Consider the following 19691-nt stretch of genomic DNA (forward strand, 5'->3'; position numbering starts at 1 on the left):
TGCCTTCAGAGAACAGACCTGGTGTATGAAGGACTTACAGATATAGCGTGAATGAGTGAAATTCCCATTGACTTTTGACTTCTGGGATTTCACCCATACACTTTAACAGGCAGGCTTTCAAGTAGAGAGAAGGGAGAAGTGTCACTTTAGAATAAGTGTCATATTTAAAGTAGAGGCTTGGAAGGATTAATTTTTTTATCAGTAAATGTCGATAACCATCAATTTCACCAAATATGCACAATCAAAAAAACATTTCCATCAATAATACCTGAAATTTACATATAGGCAAAGTAGGAAACATGCTGCTTGAGAACTTGTCATTTAATTTAAAGCTATTAATGTTGTACATTTTGATATGTGATGTTGACAATTTGTGTTTAAATGGTTTATAAAGACATCTCAATTTCTACTGTCATTAAATAACTGTCTGACCCCCACAATAATTTCCAGCAATTGTGACAATTTAAATAGACAAAAATTGAAAAAGTGCTCAAAACCCATAATTCTGTGCAACTATAAAATTTTAAATAGATTTAAAAAAATTAAAATTATTAAAAAGAAACAGTGATATCCATTAAAATTATATAAAAAAAAAACAACCACAAAAATAAAATTCTGCCAAGCCTAATTATATAAGAGAGGTGACAGTTCTACTTTTGTACAGAATGACTGATATAGCATTTTTCATGGGCATCAAAGCACTTTACTGAAGAACAAACTACAGCACATAGATGCCATGGGGATTCATTCCCTCTCCACCAAAAGGCTCTTGAGATGTGAAGCTGCAGTTTTTGCAACAAAACTACTCAACAGTTTAAACCTGCAAAATAACAACCTATCCAGTAAAAGTAACAAGAGAATGTAGGTAGCTGAAATATATATATATTTTAAAATGATAAAATTACCTCCACTTTCCCTGAACCATCATCAACCATATTGTGTTGGGCAGCCATTTGTGGAGATTCATGTAACTTGGTAGCATCAAATTCAATCTGCTCAATTCTAGCCACTCTCTCAGTGACATAGACTTTCCCAAAGCCTTCGCTTTGATATTTATCCTTCCAGTCTCTGAAGAACTGTTTGAAGATTGGAGTTTCCCCTCCTTCTGGAAGCACTTGAATCTGCAGGTAAACAAGAAATGCGGGAGGGAAAAGCCGGTATGTTACTACTACTGTCCCTTTAGGTGGAGCAAAGTAGAATATTTTGGGCAGCTGATGGTCCACTGGTTGCAAATTGTTTTAATTTGTTTGTGGACGCTTTTGAGACCCTCTCAAATGACATGTGGTCACTGTCATCCATGCCTTTCTGACCTCCAGTTTAGGATTATTGGTAATGTTCTCTATCGGCAGGTAGCCAAACAGTCTATCCAGAAATTAAAGCTAGTACTGCATGGAGCAATACACCTGCTGATCAAGACAGAGCACTGAGAACATATCACACCAGCAGTTAGCACTAAATATTGGCTGGCTATCCACTTCCAAACCCAATTCCTAGTTTACAAAGTCCTAGATGGACTGGGCTTTGTTGCACAAATCAGGAAGATAGCGACAATAATCAACTGGGCACAATGGCCGACAGAACCTAGAGTCCATCTTGCCAGGTCCAGGGACAGAGCTCTCCGGGGAGAGATCTGACAGCAGTGGCACAAGCTCTTGGTGGAGATTAGGCTGACCCGAATCTGACTGCTTTTAAGGCATGCTGCATGATCTGTTTCTTCACAGAGGAGTTTTCCTAAAAGGAGGGACGAAGATGCCTCACTCCACTTTGAGTCTGATCCTTCAGACAAGAAGTTGTGATGGGGGAGAGAGTGAAGAGCAAGGATCCTATCATAAGACATTCCACACATGAGATAAATGTCTTACTGTTGTTGGTAATCTAAAAAATGAGGTGTGGAACTGAAGCCAGGCATTGAATGAGTAAGGTTTGTACGAACTATCTTACTTCAAATGAATGAATAAGAAGCTTTCTACATTAGTGATCCCTTTCACTGACTCTCCAAACTTTTGGATACTTGTGTGCATCAAACATTTGGCGATTCACACATCACTATTTATAAGCAATGTTATGAGATTTATTTTGATCAATTAAAACTCCCCAAAACCTTAACAAAAAGATTGGCTAAACTGAGTAATAGCACCACATGCACTTTAAACAATTGACCAATATGGAAAAAAAAAAAAAAGAATCTCTTGTATTATTTATTAAACGTACTGCACCTGGGTATTGGCAGGGTAGTTCATTTGTTGTATGAATTCTTCGGCAGTCTTCATGGCTGCCTTTCTCTCATGTGGGTTAGCATCTTTGCCTGATTAAAACACACAGGAGAAGATTACAGCAGGGGAAAGGGAACACGTTCTCAGATGATGTAAAAGAAATCTCTGGGAGGAGTTGCAACTGAAGGAGGTATCCTTTAGCATAGCTCATTCTGACGTGTTTGCCTCAAGGTGGCACAATGACAAAACTAAAGTCCGCTAACAGAGGTAGGCAAAGAAATTCACACCACGGCAAACTGCCAAAAATTGGATTCCTACTGATTTTGAAAATGAATAAAAATAAGTTGTTCACTTTTTTAAAATGTGTCTGTTTGCATTGATAGCCTGGGTCAAAATAATCAATGATCATGATGATGTGTGCTGTGTTTAGAAAGGCTCGTCCTGCGAAAGCTCACTGGCTACCTGCATTGCTGGAAGGGGGAGGTGGTAAATAAGGTTGCTTTCCACAACCTGCCAAGCCCATTGCCCATCAGCCCCTCTGTTCCATACCTTGGTTAAATGAAACTCCCTATTAGCCAGACTTCGGGATGTCACATGCCACCACTGTTCCTCACACATTGCTTGTTGGGCTCCAAAGTTTTTTTTGACATTCCTGAAGCACTGTCTGGCACTGCATTGGATCCTGGTTCTGTTCCCCACAGCACCATCAATAACTGCACTCTAAAGCCCAGATCTGAGTCTACTGAGCGGTTCTGCTGGAGCCTCAGTACATTTGATTTTGAACAAGACAGTTGCTGAAGCAGCCTGTGTAGCACTGCTTTAAAGCTGTCTCCTCTAAATGCAGCTTTTGCAAGAGAGAAGATGTGAAAGAGAGCATCGGGAAAGTGGTGCTATCCCTTTAAGGCCAGGCTGGAGCCTACAGAAAGAGAAAGGAGTAGAAGCCAGGCAGGCTGCAGTGGGTGGCAGTTGCTCCCTGAGGCATCTGGAGACAAGCCTAACCTGATTCAGAGACTTAGGAGTGGACTGTAAGTTTGGCATCCTGATGAAATGATTGTGGTAATGATTCCTGGACCCAGGAACTGTGTGTTGTAAAGATGCCTGACCTGATGAACTGTTTGCTCTAATGGTCCCTGGATTGAAGTCTTAGTAAAAGGGACATGGTTAATGTGCATTGACTTCCCCTTGCCCCTGGGCTGTTAAAATGGAATCTATTGCTGCTCCACTTTGGCAATTCTAGGAGAGACACACCTGAAATGCCACACGAGGCCGCCAGGGACGGCCTGCATCTTCACAGACAGTCATTGCCGCCCCCAGTACAAGCGTGAGGACTGAGACAATAATAGACTCACTGGATAATAAGGGTTATAACCAATTGTGTTGATAACATAAGTCAACAAAGAGAGGATGCCTGGAGCAGCACCAATGCACCTAAGGGGACACATGTGTGCTTCCCAGCTCTTCTCTATTTAAAAGATGCCTGAACATGTGCAGGTGAGATTTTATTCTGGCAAAATGTTTTCAATACTTCCTGGATTGGCAGCAGATGACTGGCGATGTATTATTTCTAATGCAAGTGCTACAAAGCAACTTTGTTAAGAACTGTGCTCAGAGAACAGAACACACTTTATACTGGATCTAATGGGAACTCTGAAATCTGCCCAGCTCCAAGCAGTTCAGGTATTCTTGATTTTCCAATACTGTTCTATTACAGGGAAATGTGCATCAACGTAGCTCCAGACACTGTTGAAAGCACCTATGTTGGCACAGAGAAATGTTTAAAACAAACAAAGAAGCAATAAAGTAACGATAAACATATGCTTTTAATGATGCGTGACATGTTGCGATTCAGTGCTGGCCTTACAACCTCCCATCTGTATCTAACAATACTGTGTATGTGAGAGCAAGGTACAGTTTACATTAATTATTAAGCACTCAGCCTCTGGATTTTGCCCCTGATCATGATGATTTGCCATCCCACAAACAAGGTTCTACATGATTCTTTATGCTTTTTTCATAACTGCTGTTCAGATCTTAGGCACCAACCTGATAAATACCCAAGATACATAGACTGGACCCAATCCTTGCAAATACATACTCACGTGAGCAGTTCTTATCCACCGACAAAACTGAGAAAGAACTGCTCAGGCGAGAAAGGGTTTGTAGGATGCTGTGCTCTGGCAGTATGTAGCCCATCTATGTACCCACATGTGCTGTGTGCACTCCCCAGGTTCTGGCAGCATTAGTTCCTGAGTGAACTCTCTAGTCACTGAGAAGTAGTGTTGGTCATCTCTTACCTTTCCACACAAAGATCTTTCTTGCAGCACCATGGTCCAAAATGAAACACTCTTCAGACAAAAGCATAGCCCTCGAGAAGGGGTTTTCCTCTGCAACCACCGACACCTTCATGGACCCACTTGCATCTGACACCTGATGAAGCAGTAATTTCAGATTTAGATCAGCCCAAGCTTTCACACTCAGATCACTTTCCCCTCCCCAAACTACATTAGCTATTGCTTTACTAATCCTGTATAACTGACTTCATATAATCCGTGCGTTACTGGAAAGCTGTGACAGCTAATGAGAACTTTTAAAAAAATTGTTTCATTTCACGTTACGTCCAACAGAGGGAGCTATGCTATTAGCGTTGTGATTTTTATCAGCTTCCTTTCTCACAATCTTATTAAGAAGTCACTTTCTATACCACCCCTGCTTAAATACACGTTCTATGAATACCTTATATAATTAAAAATGTGGATCATTCAAAATTGATAATTGTGACTAATACACCTACACATGAATTATTCTTATGCAATAGGAATTAGTCATTTAAAGCCTGCTCTAGCTACTGATTCGCACGCACAACTAACGGCCGGTACAATCACTTGCAGGTGCAAAAAGGGAGGCTGGCTTAAAGCCCCTCTTTGGATCAGGGCCACAGTTTTGAACAGCATGGTTAAAAACATTTCCTAGACCAAATCCTTGGCTAGTGTAAATCATCTCCTGAGGTGCCTTCCAACCCTGAGATTCTATGATTCTATGATTATAGCTCTATTGAATTTAACTGAGCTATACTGATATACACCAGCGGCTGCAAACTGATGGAAATAACAGGCGTCTACAGCCTAAAAACAGAGTTTAGCATACAAGGGATACTGCATGTCTGAATGTCACTGTTTCAGTATATCTAGCCACAAAAGAAATAGAAAAATTCGGGGCTTACCATGTATAGTTTAGCAATTCTCCTGTTTGTGATATCAGCTGCCTCATCATCATTATCATTATCCTCACGAAGCAGTGGCTTAGTCCCTAAAACCTGTATACCAGAAGAAAAACAACGTCACTGTAAAGGCAACATGGGTTTCTTAGTAAAGGTACTTACATAATTTTAATATCTGGTAACTCAGATATTATCTCTATATATTATTCTGAGGAAATATAAATCCCATCTGTTGGCTGGCTTGATTGCAAACATACAGGTGTGTTGAAGCAACTGTGCCAGATTTGCAGCAGTATAGTACATTGCTATGTGCGGTCTTTCCCACATGCCAGCTCCTTGGTTTTGGATACGTTGGGAAGGGGATTCACTGACAGAGCCAGGCCACAAGATAATTAAGAACCAACTTCATTTTTCACCTTCTTGGTGCTTTCTGTTTGTTTCCCTACATTCCAGTTTTGGTCATTCATGCTTTGGCATTGCCAGACGCTGAGCAGACCCTGATGTTTGGTTACTAAACAAAAGACATCCACCTCTAGGGGGTCGTGTCAGTAAAGCTAGTTGAGATTTTCCCCTCAAAAATGCTTTTTTTAAATCAGAAAATGTAGATTCGTTGAAACAAAAATGTTTGTGAGACAGGACTAGTTTCGATGCATCTCCCGATTCAAAGAATTTTTGAAAAAACAATTCAGAACTGTTAAAACATCCTGTGTCAACATTTTCAAAAAAAGCTTCATTTTTCAAGTTAAAATGACTTCATTTCAAAATTTTAGTTAATTTGTACTTTTAAAAAGGTTAATAATAAAAAAAGGTCAAAACTGAAACAAAATATTTTGAAATTTTCTAAAGAAAATGTTTCAGTTGATCCAATCCATTTTTTAAAAACAAATTATTAGTTTGTGAAAACTTTCAATATTTCAATTTTCTGTCCCATTCCAGGATGGGGAAAATTTTTCTAAATCTCAAATGCTCTCATGGGATGAGAAACCCATTTCCCACCCATCTTTGTTACCTAGTTAACCACCAGTACTTTAAGTGGTCAGTTTTACACCAGCGCTAGTTTTATACTAATTTATCATTAAAAGAAATTCACAATGTTATATTAAGAGTATACATTAAGACTGAAATGTCCAGGTATTCATTGAGAGAGACAAGGCAAGTGAGGTAATGACTTTTATTTGACCAACTTCCATCAGGGGAAGGTACAAGCTTTCAAGCTTCACAGAACTCTTCTTTGGGTCTGGGTTTGTTGTAGCCATGCTGGTCCCAGGATATGAGAGAGACAAGGCGAGTGAGATAATGATTTTTACTGGACCAACTTCTATTGGTGGAAGGTACAAGCTTTGGAAGGTCCTCAGACCTGAAGAAGAGCTCTGTGAAGCTTGAAAGCTTGTACCTTCCCCTGACAGAAGTGGGTCCAATAAAAGATATTACCTCACCTACCTGGTCTCTCCCATATCCTGGGACCAACATGGTTACAACAACACTACAGGTATTAACTGGCTTTTTGACTGATTGTCAGATCCTCTTCCTAACAACCCTCATTTTAATAAGAGTTTCCTTTTTGATTCACATATGGCCAAATCCAGCAAGCCTTACTCAGGCAAATAATTTCAATGGGATTACTCTCATGAGTAAGGGCACCAGGATATGGCTTAATATCCAATAGTGAACTGTTAAAATCAAATATATCTGTTGACAGTAGATTTGCATACAGCCATGCTAAAACACTGTAAATATTTGATTACAGGGATGCGGCACAAAGCACACAGTTGCGAAGAGTTCGGAGGAAAAATACCATAAATATTTAAATAAAAATCATCAGCCATCTGTATGATTTTCTGCCTTGGCAATATCATGTAAGCTGGATGTGATTGTCCTAGGTTAACCTCAAGTAGTTCACTTCTAGCTGGATAAAAACCATGAAAACAATGCTCTTAGCCTTTAGGAGAGATGTTCCCATTAGCTTTTCAACGGCTAATAGTGTTCACTGTATGAATTTACAATGGCTGCAGATTTAATGATATTTAAGGTAATTAGGAGTAAATTTTCAGATTGGTGTACAGGCCATGTAGCAGAATGACACATTATAATCAATGGGAATATATGGCAATAACTGGAAGAATTGAAAATACTCCCCATCATGCACTTTCACATTAAGTTATAGCTATTCAAGGTACAAAGCCTCAACAGGCTATGACCATTGGCTTTTTTTCACAGAAAAGTCAGACAACAACCTGGTAATAGGCACATTTCTTTATGTAAGCAGATATGGGATATATTTGAGGTTATGTAATATTGAAATGTCTGTGAAGATCATTCTAGAGGATGAAGTGCTCATATTAATAAAACCTTCTTCCACCCAAACTTAACAAGGAAGATTTAACTTAGAATGATCCCTTCAATCAGGGCAGGCTAAATACAATTCTGCTGCCCATTACTCACACAACAGGGATAACACCATTTCATTCCCCCACACTCAATACAAACAGATTTAACTGTTTTTATTAAAGCTAATGTTAAAATTAGCTAATACACAGGTTAAGGAAAGAGTTTCTATACATCTAGGTATAATGCTTAAGTTTTCCAAAAGTACTAGGTTTGGTTTAAAAGTCATAAAATACACATAATACATAATCTGCAATATCTCAAATTAAGGTTAATAAATGTAAGATACGGTTAAAATGTACCCAAATATTTGGATGCTAATATCACTCATAAAAAGTTATACCCCCAAGAGTAGCTTATGGGAAGCAAGTATAGCAATGAGTGTAGATTGTCCCTCAGTAACTGAGCATTTAGGGTAGGTTGTCCCTCAGTAATAGAAATGGGATGAAATTTAATAGTGCAAAGTGCAAGGTCATGCACTTAGGGACTAACAAGAATTTTTGCTATGAACTGGGGAGTTATCACTTGGAAGTGACAGAGGAGGAGAAAGACCTGGGTGTACTGGCTGATAACAGGCTGACTATAAGCCACCAACATGATGCAGCAGTGAAAAAGGCTAATGCAGTCCTAAAATGCATCAGGTGAGACCTCACCTGAAATACTGTGTGCAATTCTGGTCTTCCATGCTTAAGAAAGATGAATTCAAACTCAACAGGTGCAGAGAAGGGCTACTAGGATGATCCAAGGAATGGACTCTACCTTATGAAAGGAGATTTAACGAGCTTGGCTTGTTTAACCTAACCAAATGAAGGCTGAGGAGAGATCTGGTTGCTCTCTATAGATACATCCGAGGGATAAACACCAGAGAGGTAGAGGAGTTATTTAACTTAAGGGTCAGTGTTGGCACAAGAACAAATGGCTATAAACTGGCCATCAACAAGTTTAGGCTTGAAATTAGATGAAAATTTCTAACCATCAGAGGAGTTAAGTTCTGGAACAGTCTTCCAAGGGAAGCATGGGGCATGGCTGCTAAAATGAACTCAAGGAATGCAAACTTGCCACAAGCTAGAATCGCAAAGGGGCATACTTGGGTGTGTGCCAGGATTTAAATAGGAAGGTGATATCTGGTCAAGATGACCTGGGGAACAGTGGAGCGCACACTGGGAAACACACAGGCTGGTCCAGATGTGAAGTAGTGCAGTGTGGGATAGCAGAGGGAGGACTACCTGAAGTAATCTGTTAGTCTCAAAGGTGCCAAAGGACCCTCTGTTGCTTTTTACAGATTCAGACTAACACGGCTATCCCTCTGATAACTGAGGTAATATAGTCAATCCTAAATAGGGATACATCCTCATGAACCTTCTAGTGGTATAATTTATTCCAGAATATATGTCACATCCCACATGGATTAAAGTGGGACAAGATACCAGATAAATCAAAAGAACTTGTATGTGTGGACACCAAGCAGTGTATGCTGAAAAACCGAGTTATACCAAAAAAACCCTCTCCTATGTAGGTAAGCCCTCATTTTGTTATGGGAAGGGGAACGTTGCTAAACTGGAGAGTGTTCAGAAAAGAGCCAGAAGAATGATTAAAAGATTGGATTAAAGGATTAGAAAACATGCCTAACCCTCAGTTAGAGTCTAACTTTGTACTGAACAGGACAGTTCATATCCCTTCCAAACTTACCTAATGTTTCCATTAGCTGTGCAAACATGCAATCCCTTTTTCAATCCTGTTCAAGGAGCTCAATCTGTTACATTTAACAAAGGTTAAGAAGTGACTTGATCAGAGTCTATGGGTGGTGGGTGAACACCTCCTTCTGGGAGGCTAGCCCGCCGGCCCCACCCCTTCCACCTGAGGCCCTGCGCGGAGGAGCCCTGAGCACCCATCCACAGCTGGAGGAGCCTGACTCTCACATCCTACAGCCCACCTGCCCCAGCCACCCCAATCTGCCAGCTGGCCTGAGACCTGGCCCCAGAGCCGGTCCACCAGCTGGCCCCAGCACCAGGCCTAGTGCCGCCCTGGGCTGCTGGCCCGACCCCCAAGCCAGCCCAAGTACTGCCCTGGTCTACCTTGGGCCCTGGCCTCAGCTCTAGGCTGCCAGCTGGAGCTCAGCCCCCCTTAGTTTAAGGAGATGGGGGAGGGAGGGCAGGGCCTTGGGGGCAGAACATGGGTGGGGCCACGGCCTGGGTTAGGGGAGGCTTAACGTGCCCTGGCCTTTGATACCCGTTGCCCATGTCAGCGTCTGTGAATTCCTACATGGGGAAGAGAAATTTGATAATAAAGGGCTCTTCAGTCCAGCAGACAAAAGTATAACAAGATCCAGTGGCTGGAAGTTGATGTTAGACAAATTCAGCCTAAAAATAACATACCCATTTTAACAGTGAGGTAATTAACCACTGGAACAACTTAGCAATGGTTGTGATGGATTCTCCATCACTGGCAATTTTTAAATCAAGATTGGATGTTTTTCTAAAATACATACTCTAGTTCAAACAGGAATTAATTCAGGGAAGTCATCTAGCCTGTGTTGTACAGGAGGTCAGACTAGATGATCACAGTGGTCCCTTATTGATTTATAATCTATGAATAAAATACATCAGTATAATGTCTTTATCTTGGTTATAACTATGTCCACATTATAGATTATACTACAAAATCAAAAATCACATACACCCCCCCAACCAAAACAGTAATACTGATATAAAAACCATGTGGAGACCAGGCCTAAATTAACAGTTTTACTTGATCTACAATGATTAGATGAACCATATTTATGTCAGGTTCATAATATCCTGCTTCGTAACAGGGTTAATGTCTGGTGAGTGCAGGCACTGTATGACTCTATCAACATCATCTCCTTTATTGCTTCTGGGAACTGAAAAGGGAAGAAAAAATCCTCTGCAAAGTCAGTTGAGTGGAAATCATTTAGTACGATGCTATAAAAGTGACAATTTTATCAATAAGATAACAAAGCCTGTAGTGAATTTTGGTGTGCCAGAGATAGTAGATTAATCCGAATTTTGTTGTATTTTTATATCTGCATATGGTTGGCTAGACTGCTATTCCACATAATTTTTCACCTTTTTATAGCAGTAGTCTCTGTACTGTACATCACAAGGAAAACTAGTCATGCCACTGTGGTTTACCAGCTGCAGGGAAAAGGCTATCTCAGGCCATTGATCTTTCAGCAGAGCTACCCAATGAAGTCCTTTAGGTAAATGGGGAATTTTTTTATGGCCCTGATTTACATACATTTCCAATTTAATAGTGAAACCTGTGATAGCTGGTCACATAGGACTTGCTTCTGTAAACTCTTACACAAGCAGTCCCACTGAAGTTTGCATTCCTATGGTTGGAATTGAAGCCCCATAATCCTTACTTAACACCACAAGTACAGTGGAATTCAATAACTCTTCAATCTTCTTGCAGTCACCTAGAAGGGAATTCTATCTCCCAGAAAACAAAAAAGGGCTGGGGGGAAAGGTCCTTATCTGGGGAGGCCCTGAACATCCTCCAGTGAATGGGGAAGAGTAGGAATCGAACACCTGCTTCCTTCTGAAGACCGTGAAGGGACCATTGGATCCAAGGAGGTGAAGTCAACCTGAAGACAAACATGTTTGTGAAGGGACAGTTTTTGAGGTAGACAACAAGTTGGCTATCAATGGCATCAAGCCATGACTCACGATGTGTTTGTGAACCTGAGATGCTGTTTGAGATTTTAATGGAACCCTGAATTCTCCCTGATTTCTGATGGGTTCATGTTTCTCCTCCGAAATATTTGAGGTACAACCTAAATTTGCAGCAGTGTTATCTGTCCTTGCTTAATCACCCAACCTCAGTGTGCATCTGCCAGCCCTCTGGGAAAGGTGCAAAATGCAAAAGCAAGGTTTACTCTTAAGCAAAACCAAACAAAGAGAAACTTTCTACCCTGTAGGGATACTAGGGTAATGAATCTTGGCTCAACACATCTCAGCAGAAGAGAGAGTCTATTTCTTGCTGTTTTAACTACAGGAGTTTCCTGCCTTGAAATGCAGACACACATCCGAACAAAGCAGACATTGATTTAATGGGAACACAAAGATTATGGGGAGCTGAGAATATGGCTGGAAACATTACAGTTGAAGGAGAGGACAGATAAAGAAGGAAGTGTGAATCACCTGAAACAATAGGTCAGACAAAGGTTAATTTAGGCCAATCAGCAATGACCAAACCAGTTTTGTGTTGTTGAATTTGGTTACACTAGCACCATAACAATATTTGTGTTTCCTCTTTACTGTATTATACATAATCAATCTCTGGGGCTGAAGCTGAGCCGTTTGTTATGGCTGTGAGCCAAAGTATCGTATCTCAGAAAACTCAAATTTCCATCTTACCTACATAAGGAGATTAATTTATTGTCCAAAGGGCAAGATAAAGAAAAGAAAGTCAGATATTTACAGAAGTCAATATTGTCTCATGGGTTTGATGATATTTTATTGCTCTATGCCTTTGAAAAGAAACAGGATTAGGAGAGTATCAAAGGGGTACCCGTGTTAGTCTGGATCTGTAAAAGCAGCAAGGAGTCCTGTGGCACCTTATAGACTAACAGATGTATAGTAGCATGAGCTTTCGTGGGTGAATACCCACTTCTTCGGATGCATGTGATCCGAAGAAGTGGTTATTCACCCATGACAGCTCATGCTCCTATACGTCTGTTAGTCTATAAGGTGCCACTGGACTCCTTGCAGGATTAGGAGAGTCTGTTATTTTCTTGCTTAACTCGCTGACACAAGGAGATACTGCCATTTCCTAACACTATGGATTTCAAGCCCTCCCAATGTGCACAGATATCTATCATCCATTTGTATGAATGTAAGATATACACATGCACTGGGGATCCCTCATAGTGGATGCAGAATGATTAGTGTTGAGCTACACAATCTCTGTGTGAACTCATCAGCACTCACAGGGGATTGTGTGTTAGTCTGCTAAGTAGAGAGGAGGCCATCACAGAGAATGTGCCTCTACAATAAAAATCCCCTCAAATCTCAATTCAATTCCAGTGCTTTGCATGGAGACAAATTCTCATTGCAATGAACCAATCCATTACAGTGAATAAAATTGCTCAGGGCTAGATTGTTCCTACCCCTAACAGGGCCACTGAGGGGAGAAAGAACTCTATCCCCTTCCCTGCGTGACCACACTAAGGCTTGCCCAGCTTACAACTCGGAGCCTGGGAGCCGAGGAGAAGTGGCTTGTCCCATGCTCTTTTGCCCCTCCTGTAGACCAGTAGGTGGGGTAAGGCAGAGCAGCCACAGCTTTACCCTGAAAAGAGATGTGGCAACTTACCTCCCCTTCTAGAGCAAAGAGGAAGCAGATGAGGAATGGTGACCCTGAGTCACAGTTCCTTCCCTGGCCTCCTGGGTCAGCACAGCTACACTGGATACAGCATTCATCATCTATTCTGACCTCCGCTTACCAATAAAAAAGCAGCAGTAACTCACTCTATTTCCATGTTGCTGCCCTGTGCACACAAAACAGGGGGGAACTGCTCTCCTCTGTTAATGGGCCAGATTGAGCCATTAGGCCCAGCCCAGAGTAAGGGATGGTGGGGAGTTGCATTGCCCCAGAAGAAGATCTGAAAAAGAATTGAGCCTCAGGGCCACAATTTTTGCTCTGTTGCCGCCTTGCTCTAAGGGGGCAGCCTGTAAATTACTTATCCCTTTCTGGCGTGCTCTGGCCGGTAAGTAGGGAAGCATAGCCAAGGCTCCTCCCGCTACCTGTCCCTCTTCCCTACTCTCCCCACCCCCCATCTACCTGCTTGTAGCAGATGCAGTCTAAGGGCTTGTCTACACTGGCAATTTACAGCGCTGCAACTTTCTCGCTCAGGGGTGTGAAAAAACACTCCTCCCTCCTTGAGCGCAGCAAGTTACCGCGCTGTAAAGTGCCAGTGTAGAAGTGCCCCAGCGCTGGGAGCCGCTGGAAGCTATGCCCCTCATACAGGTGGGGGTTTTTTAGAGCGCTGGGAGCTCCCAGTGCTGCGCCGCGACCACACAAGCCACGTTAAAGCGCTGCCGCGGAAGCGCTTTAGTGTTGCCATTGTAGACTAGCCCTAAGAAAGAATAAAAGAAGCATGCCAGGAGCCTACCTTGCTTGGGCATGAGCTACAGTGCCACCCACTGGTGTCCCACTATAAGGGCCACGGTCCTAAAAAGCCATAGGAAATGCTTAATGACCACAAAGTAGAACCAAGCTTTAAGGGCTGAGGGTGACAGAAGAAAGCAAGAAGCCCCTTTTTCTCCCAACTACCTCATTCCTTGTCAGGCAGCACTCTCAAATGCAGCCACTAGTGCCGCTACCATCCCTTACTGCCCAGAGGGTGACTGGGTTTTGTGGCGGTAGGGCTGTGCTGCTGCAGTGACTGACAGTGCGCTCGCCTCGAGTCATGATCACTTTCTGCTTCTCAGGCATTAGCACAAACACCAACAAAAACCTCCTTTTGACACTGGATGGTCAATTTAGGAATAGCAGAATAAATCTATTTGATTGGTTACCCACTGAGAAAGTTACAATCTTTGGGACTGCACATAGATTCATGTCCTTGGAGAAAGGGAGGCAGGCAGGCTCACGATAAGGAAGCTTTCCTAAGCTGCCTCACAGACAGCAGGTTCTGACTGCAGTTATGCACCTGTGGTATTCGTAGCAGCAGCAGACTTCCTCGTGTCTGCCCCTCTCCCAGGACAGCAGGAGATCTCCCATTGACCTCAGTGGAGGTTGAGAATACGGTGGAGGAAATAATAAAAGGATTTCTAATATTTAAATTACAGGCTACAATTGAACAGGTTTCTGTTGTCTCTGGAGTTTCAAACATAAATCATAATTTGATTCCTGGTGCTATGACTTCCTAAAAGTGGGGCACTGTGCTTTGGCAGCTTTCCATCAAAGTTACTTAAAAGCAATAATAAACTAAAGCCTTTTTTTTTTTTTTTTAGACAGCCCTAACCTTTTCTTATGTGTACCTAGCTTCCTTGTGTTTCTCTCTGCTATGCAAATAATCACACTTAGGAACTCCTTTCGCATGCCTGCACACACTTTAAATTCTCACAGAAGGAAGTTTTATTGTGGCACTCAGATTTGCAACTTATTCTGTTCCAACTAACCACATTGCAAAACCAAATATTTATATTCAGCATTTATGCCTACGTGGGATGCTACAGTGGGTAATAGATCACAGTCTGGGTGGTGCAGCAGAGCTGCTAAGAGGAGAAAGGTGGACAGCACAGGACAGAAATGAAGACTTCTGATACCAAGACATTTTCCACCTTCTTGGGAATTATTTGCTCAGAATTTCAAGGAAAGTTCACAACATTTTATATCAGAGACCAGAGCTCATGGCAATTTGCAGTGGAGCAGGAAATTGTCCCTCCTGCCAACTGACCACAGAAGCACGGTCTTCCAGGCCTCCATAGGCCACAAGCGCTCTGTACAGGTTAGTGACAGGCACAAACCAACCCCCAAACCCTCCAAGCATCCCCCTGCAGTGTCCAGCCCCTGATCTGCTGGACACTAACAGAATTACCAGATGAGCTCTTCCCAAAGGCTCAGTACACCACAGCTCACCAGTTACACCTCAGCCCACTACTCCGCTTAACTCACCGCACTGAGATTCGCTTATAGTGGAAACAAGTATAAGTGTTTTTAACAAAAGAAAAGCGATGCAAGTGATAGCAAGCAGAAATATTGGAAACAAAGCATTATGTGTGAAGTAAAATCATAACATGCGTACTAGAGCCTAATCTTAACTAATAGAACACTATTAGTTCTTAAGAGCAACAGTTCACCCAAAATCCTTCCAGCGTATTACAGCCAGGCTTGGCTGTGATCTTCTGTGCATGAAGCAAGCCCACTGTCAGCTATTTCCTAGGTGAACGATGCACTTTGCCTGTCTCTACAGTTAATGTCCCAAAATCCATTACTTGAAAAAAGAACATGAGTACTTGTGGCACATTAGAGACTAACAAATTTATTAGAGCATAAGCTTTCGTGGGCTCTAATAAATTTGTTAGTCTCTAAGGTGCCACAAGTACTCCTGTTCTTTTTGCGGATACAGACTAACACGGCTGCTACTCTGAAACCTGTCATTACTTGAAAACAGGACTCACCCCCAACCTAGTTGTTTTTTTCCCTGTGTGTTTCTTTCTTGTCAGTTTTTACAATCTTGATTAGCATTTGGCTCAGATTGTAGATAAGCTTCCATTGTGAATGGACCTCACCCAATACACACATGCCCAGCCAAAAAGAGATAAGCATCTCTCCCCTCTTGCCTGACAGGAGTATGTAGATCACCTTCTGGTGACTTGCCTTAACTCACAGACCTGAAGAATATAATTTTCAATACATGTGTGTGTATATAAAAAACTCCTTACACATTGTCTGTACACACATCTTGCAATGATTATGATGACCACTGAGACACTGGCTTAGACCTTACATGACACTCTTTGGTGAATTAGATCACCAAACCAGATCCAGGGAATCCCTGTAACCCTTAAGCATCTCTGTGCCCTCAGCCAGTTGGCACCAAGAGGTCCCTGGATCAGAGGGAGCAAAGCGCATTATCCTTCTATCACCTTCACCCCCTTAAATGTGGTTCCTGTCTGTGGTTGTGCATTTTCTATGCATTATTAGCAGTGGGGTACTTACAGCAGCACATCAGCAAGGCAGGATACCTTAGTCCATGTCTGAGCAAGGGCATGGTAGGCTCCAGCCGCCTTCCTTCTCAACCTCTTTCTTAGACTGCATCTGTTATGGCGTTATGGGCAGTGTTGCTGTAGCCATGTCAGTCCCAGGATATTAGAGACAAGGTGGGGTGCAGTTTTCCTCCTCATCCACACGTGTGCTCTGGTATACCATTGCAGCTGCGCAGCCCAGTGAGTGCCCAGCTCACTGATACTCAGACCTTAGTGGTTCAGGAGCCAAATTAGCACAACCAACATCACCAAAAAGAGGCACAGCAGTGGGAATTCATTGTTTCATTGACTAGTACAATATATTCATATTTAAACAGTACGACGGGGAAATATTTAGTTTATACATATTATTCTCACAGCAAAATGACTGACCAGTATTATTATTTTATCAACTACAATTGGTTAATAACACAGTAAAAGCATCCTGATTGGTTAATAATTAAATCACAGAGTGTCTTAATATCATGTAAAAAGAAGAACAGGAGTACTTGTGGCACCTTAGAGACTAACAAATTTATTAGAGCATAAGCTTTCGTGGACTACAGCCCACTTCTTCGAAGAAGTGGGCTGTAGTCCACGAAAGCTTATGCTCTAATAAATTTGTTAGTCTCTAAGGTGCCACAAGTACTCCTGTTCTTCTTTTTGCGGATACAGACTAACACGTCTGCTACTCTGAAACCTGTTAATATCATGTGCTGCAAAGAGCTGCAGGAGACACATTAAAGAGCCACTTGAGGCTTATGAGCCTCAGTCTGAGTATCACTGGCCAGGTCAAATAGCAGTGGCTTCTGGGAGATTTTGAATGGCCTTCTAGGAGCTTTTTCCTCTTTAAAAAACCTTTGGAGGTCACCTAGCTCTCGAGCCCATTTTAGCTTCTTTATGTAGCATGAAAGAAGCCAGAAAGGGATTTTTTAAAAGGTTTTTTTGGGAGTAGGGCCTGCTTTTTATATTGGAAATTCATGTTGCGTCTAGCCTGAAAGACATGCATTTGTTTCCTGTGAAGCTCTGTATGATTTATGGTGGTAGGGGCTTATGCTTCTAACAATATGGTCAAACCAAATCTTCAAAGAGAGTTGCATATTTTAGAATGGTTTGTGAAATACTTCAAAGCAAGCCCAGTGGCCTGATCATGTGATTCTTCCTCTTAGCGTATGCACAACATGCCTCAGGTGGCACATGACCAGGATTCATCACCAAATTTGGTCTGCAGGTTAGATCATTAGCTTCCCCAGCCTGAGCCGGATACTGTCGGGGACTGTGACGTGAACGCTGCTGCATGCACTGATTGAAGTCAACAGGAGTGTTCCCACTGATGTCAATGGGACCAGGACTAGGCCCCAAACAGTGAAATGTTATACAATATAGGGGAAATTCCCAGTTCCAGTAGGCATTTACAAACTATATTTTAAAATGACCAGTATGGGTGAGCTTTTCCAATGCTTAGTGTTGGCCTAACTACTCCCATTCAAGTCAAGGGGAGTTTTGCTGTTGATTTCAGTGGGAGCTGAGTTAAGCCAACACTGAGCGCTTTCAAAAATCCCATCATGTTGCTCCATTATAATGCAGCAAAACTCTCTTATGACTAAGAAGGTTTGCTCATGTAAATTCATTATATCCTAACTGGACACCGTAATTGGATCTGGTACATCATGAGGTACTGAAACAATCTGGGAATTTCATCCTGCTTCACTATACAGAGAGGGTCTGAATCTCATTTTATGTTAAGGTGAGTGGGAATGTAATTAACTCCCCCTTTCAGGCCCCTTAACACTGCCAGGCTGGTGTAAATGGGTCTTAGCATACATGAGAAACAGATCCAGAACTTCTTTATATCTGGAGTCACTATAAAGTAGCTTCAACTCTACTCTGAAGTTCATGTTATCCAGTTATTGTTGATAAAAAGCTTCAAATGATAAAGATCTGGGAGGACACTCCCTCCAGTCTGTCTGACTTGCAAATGTTTAACTCTCTGGGATGTCTCTAGGAGGAAGGATGGCCAGTCATAAAAAACACCTGTCAGTGTATGCAAACACCCCAGAGCTCACTATTACAGCCACAGAAGCTGGATAATGAAAATGGGGCTGTTTACCTGCTGAGAATAATAAAGAATAAATAATTCAGTTATGCAGAGGAAGAAAGCAGCCCAGCTTTCATTACTGAGCCATCTTGGATTTAATGGTTTACCCTGAATGCTTACTTGTAACGTCAATATTAGTTATACACCACACTATTCTAACCACTTTATTGCGGGTCCTCCCTCCACTCTTATTAATTCTGAATCACATTCCATTGCTTTCATTGTGGCTACATCTATACTCGGAGCTGGGTGTGATTCCCCGCTCACATAGAAATACTCACGCTAGCTCTCATCAAGCTAGTGAGCTAAAAATAGTAGTATAGCTGCAGTAGCACAAGCAGCAGTGAGTGGCAGCACGGGATAGCTGCTCTGAGTACGTACCCGCGGAGTTCAGGTGGGTTGTACTCAGGGTGACTAGCTCCTGCCACCACTTGCCGCTGCCCGTGCTACTGTGCGAGCATGTGTATGTCTACTCGAAGTGGGAATCACATCCCCAGCTCCAAGTGTACCTTTATTACCTTAACTCCTGGCCTTTCACCTCACCCGACTCTTATTGTTACCTTTTTCTTTTATGCCATGCCCGAAATTGGGGCTGGATCATGCAAAGTTTCACAAAAGTGCTTAACTGTATGCACTGTGAGTAGTCCCATTGCCTTCAGGGGATCTACTCACAGTGTATAAAGTTAGTCACATGCAAGTCTCTGCAGGACTGCAGACTTTTTAGTCTGAAAGCTTTGCAAGGTAGAGTCTTGGCATTTAGGGCTACAGATATTGAAGTCAATGGAGCTATGCTGGCAGGGAATTTGATCCTTAATATTCTGTTCACAATAACTCTGTTTACATATTTCTGCACTGTTATGGATTCACCAGTCAGGGCCCTGATATGAAGGGGTCTTCTCTATACAGATCTCCTTTTCCCTTTTGCAGAAGTGAAAGGGTATATGCCACCATGGAACTGACTCCCTTCTTAGGATCCCATGGAGGACTCTTTTGGGGGGCAGAAGTTGGGTTGTTAGGATTCTGGCAATGTAGGAGTGGAGAGTGGGCAGAGTTGGGGAAGGGAG

The 19691-nt window shown here is 42.1% G+C and overlaps 1 protein-coding gene across 1 annotated transcript in view; it reads right to left on the reverse strand.

Annotated features, from left to right (window-relative positions):
* SCIN (scinderin) overlaps positions 1–19691 on the reverse strand; it is a 100930-nt gene that overhangs the window by 16229 nt on the left and 65010 nt on the right. The window contains exons 5-8 of the mRNA XM_054020308.1: positions 5434–5526; positions 4508–4640; positions 2217–2305; positions 906–1121 (exon numbers count right to left, since the gene is read on the reverse strand). Coding sequence (XP_053876283.1) covers positions 906–1121; positions 2217–2305; positions 4508–4640; positions 5434–5526 — 531 coding nt within the window. The remainder of the gene's footprint in view (positions 1–905; positions 1122–2216; positions 2306–4507; positions 4641–5433; positions 5527–19691) is intronic.

Source organism: Malaclemys terrapin, chromosome 2 (assembly GCF_027887155.1).
Source record: "Malaclemys terrapin pileata isolate rMalTer1 chromosome 2, rMalTer1.hap1, whole genome shotgun sequence".
In the NCBI taxonomy this organism is placed as follows: Eukaryota; Metazoa; Chordata; order Testudines; family Emydidae; genus Malaclemys; species Malaclemys terrapin.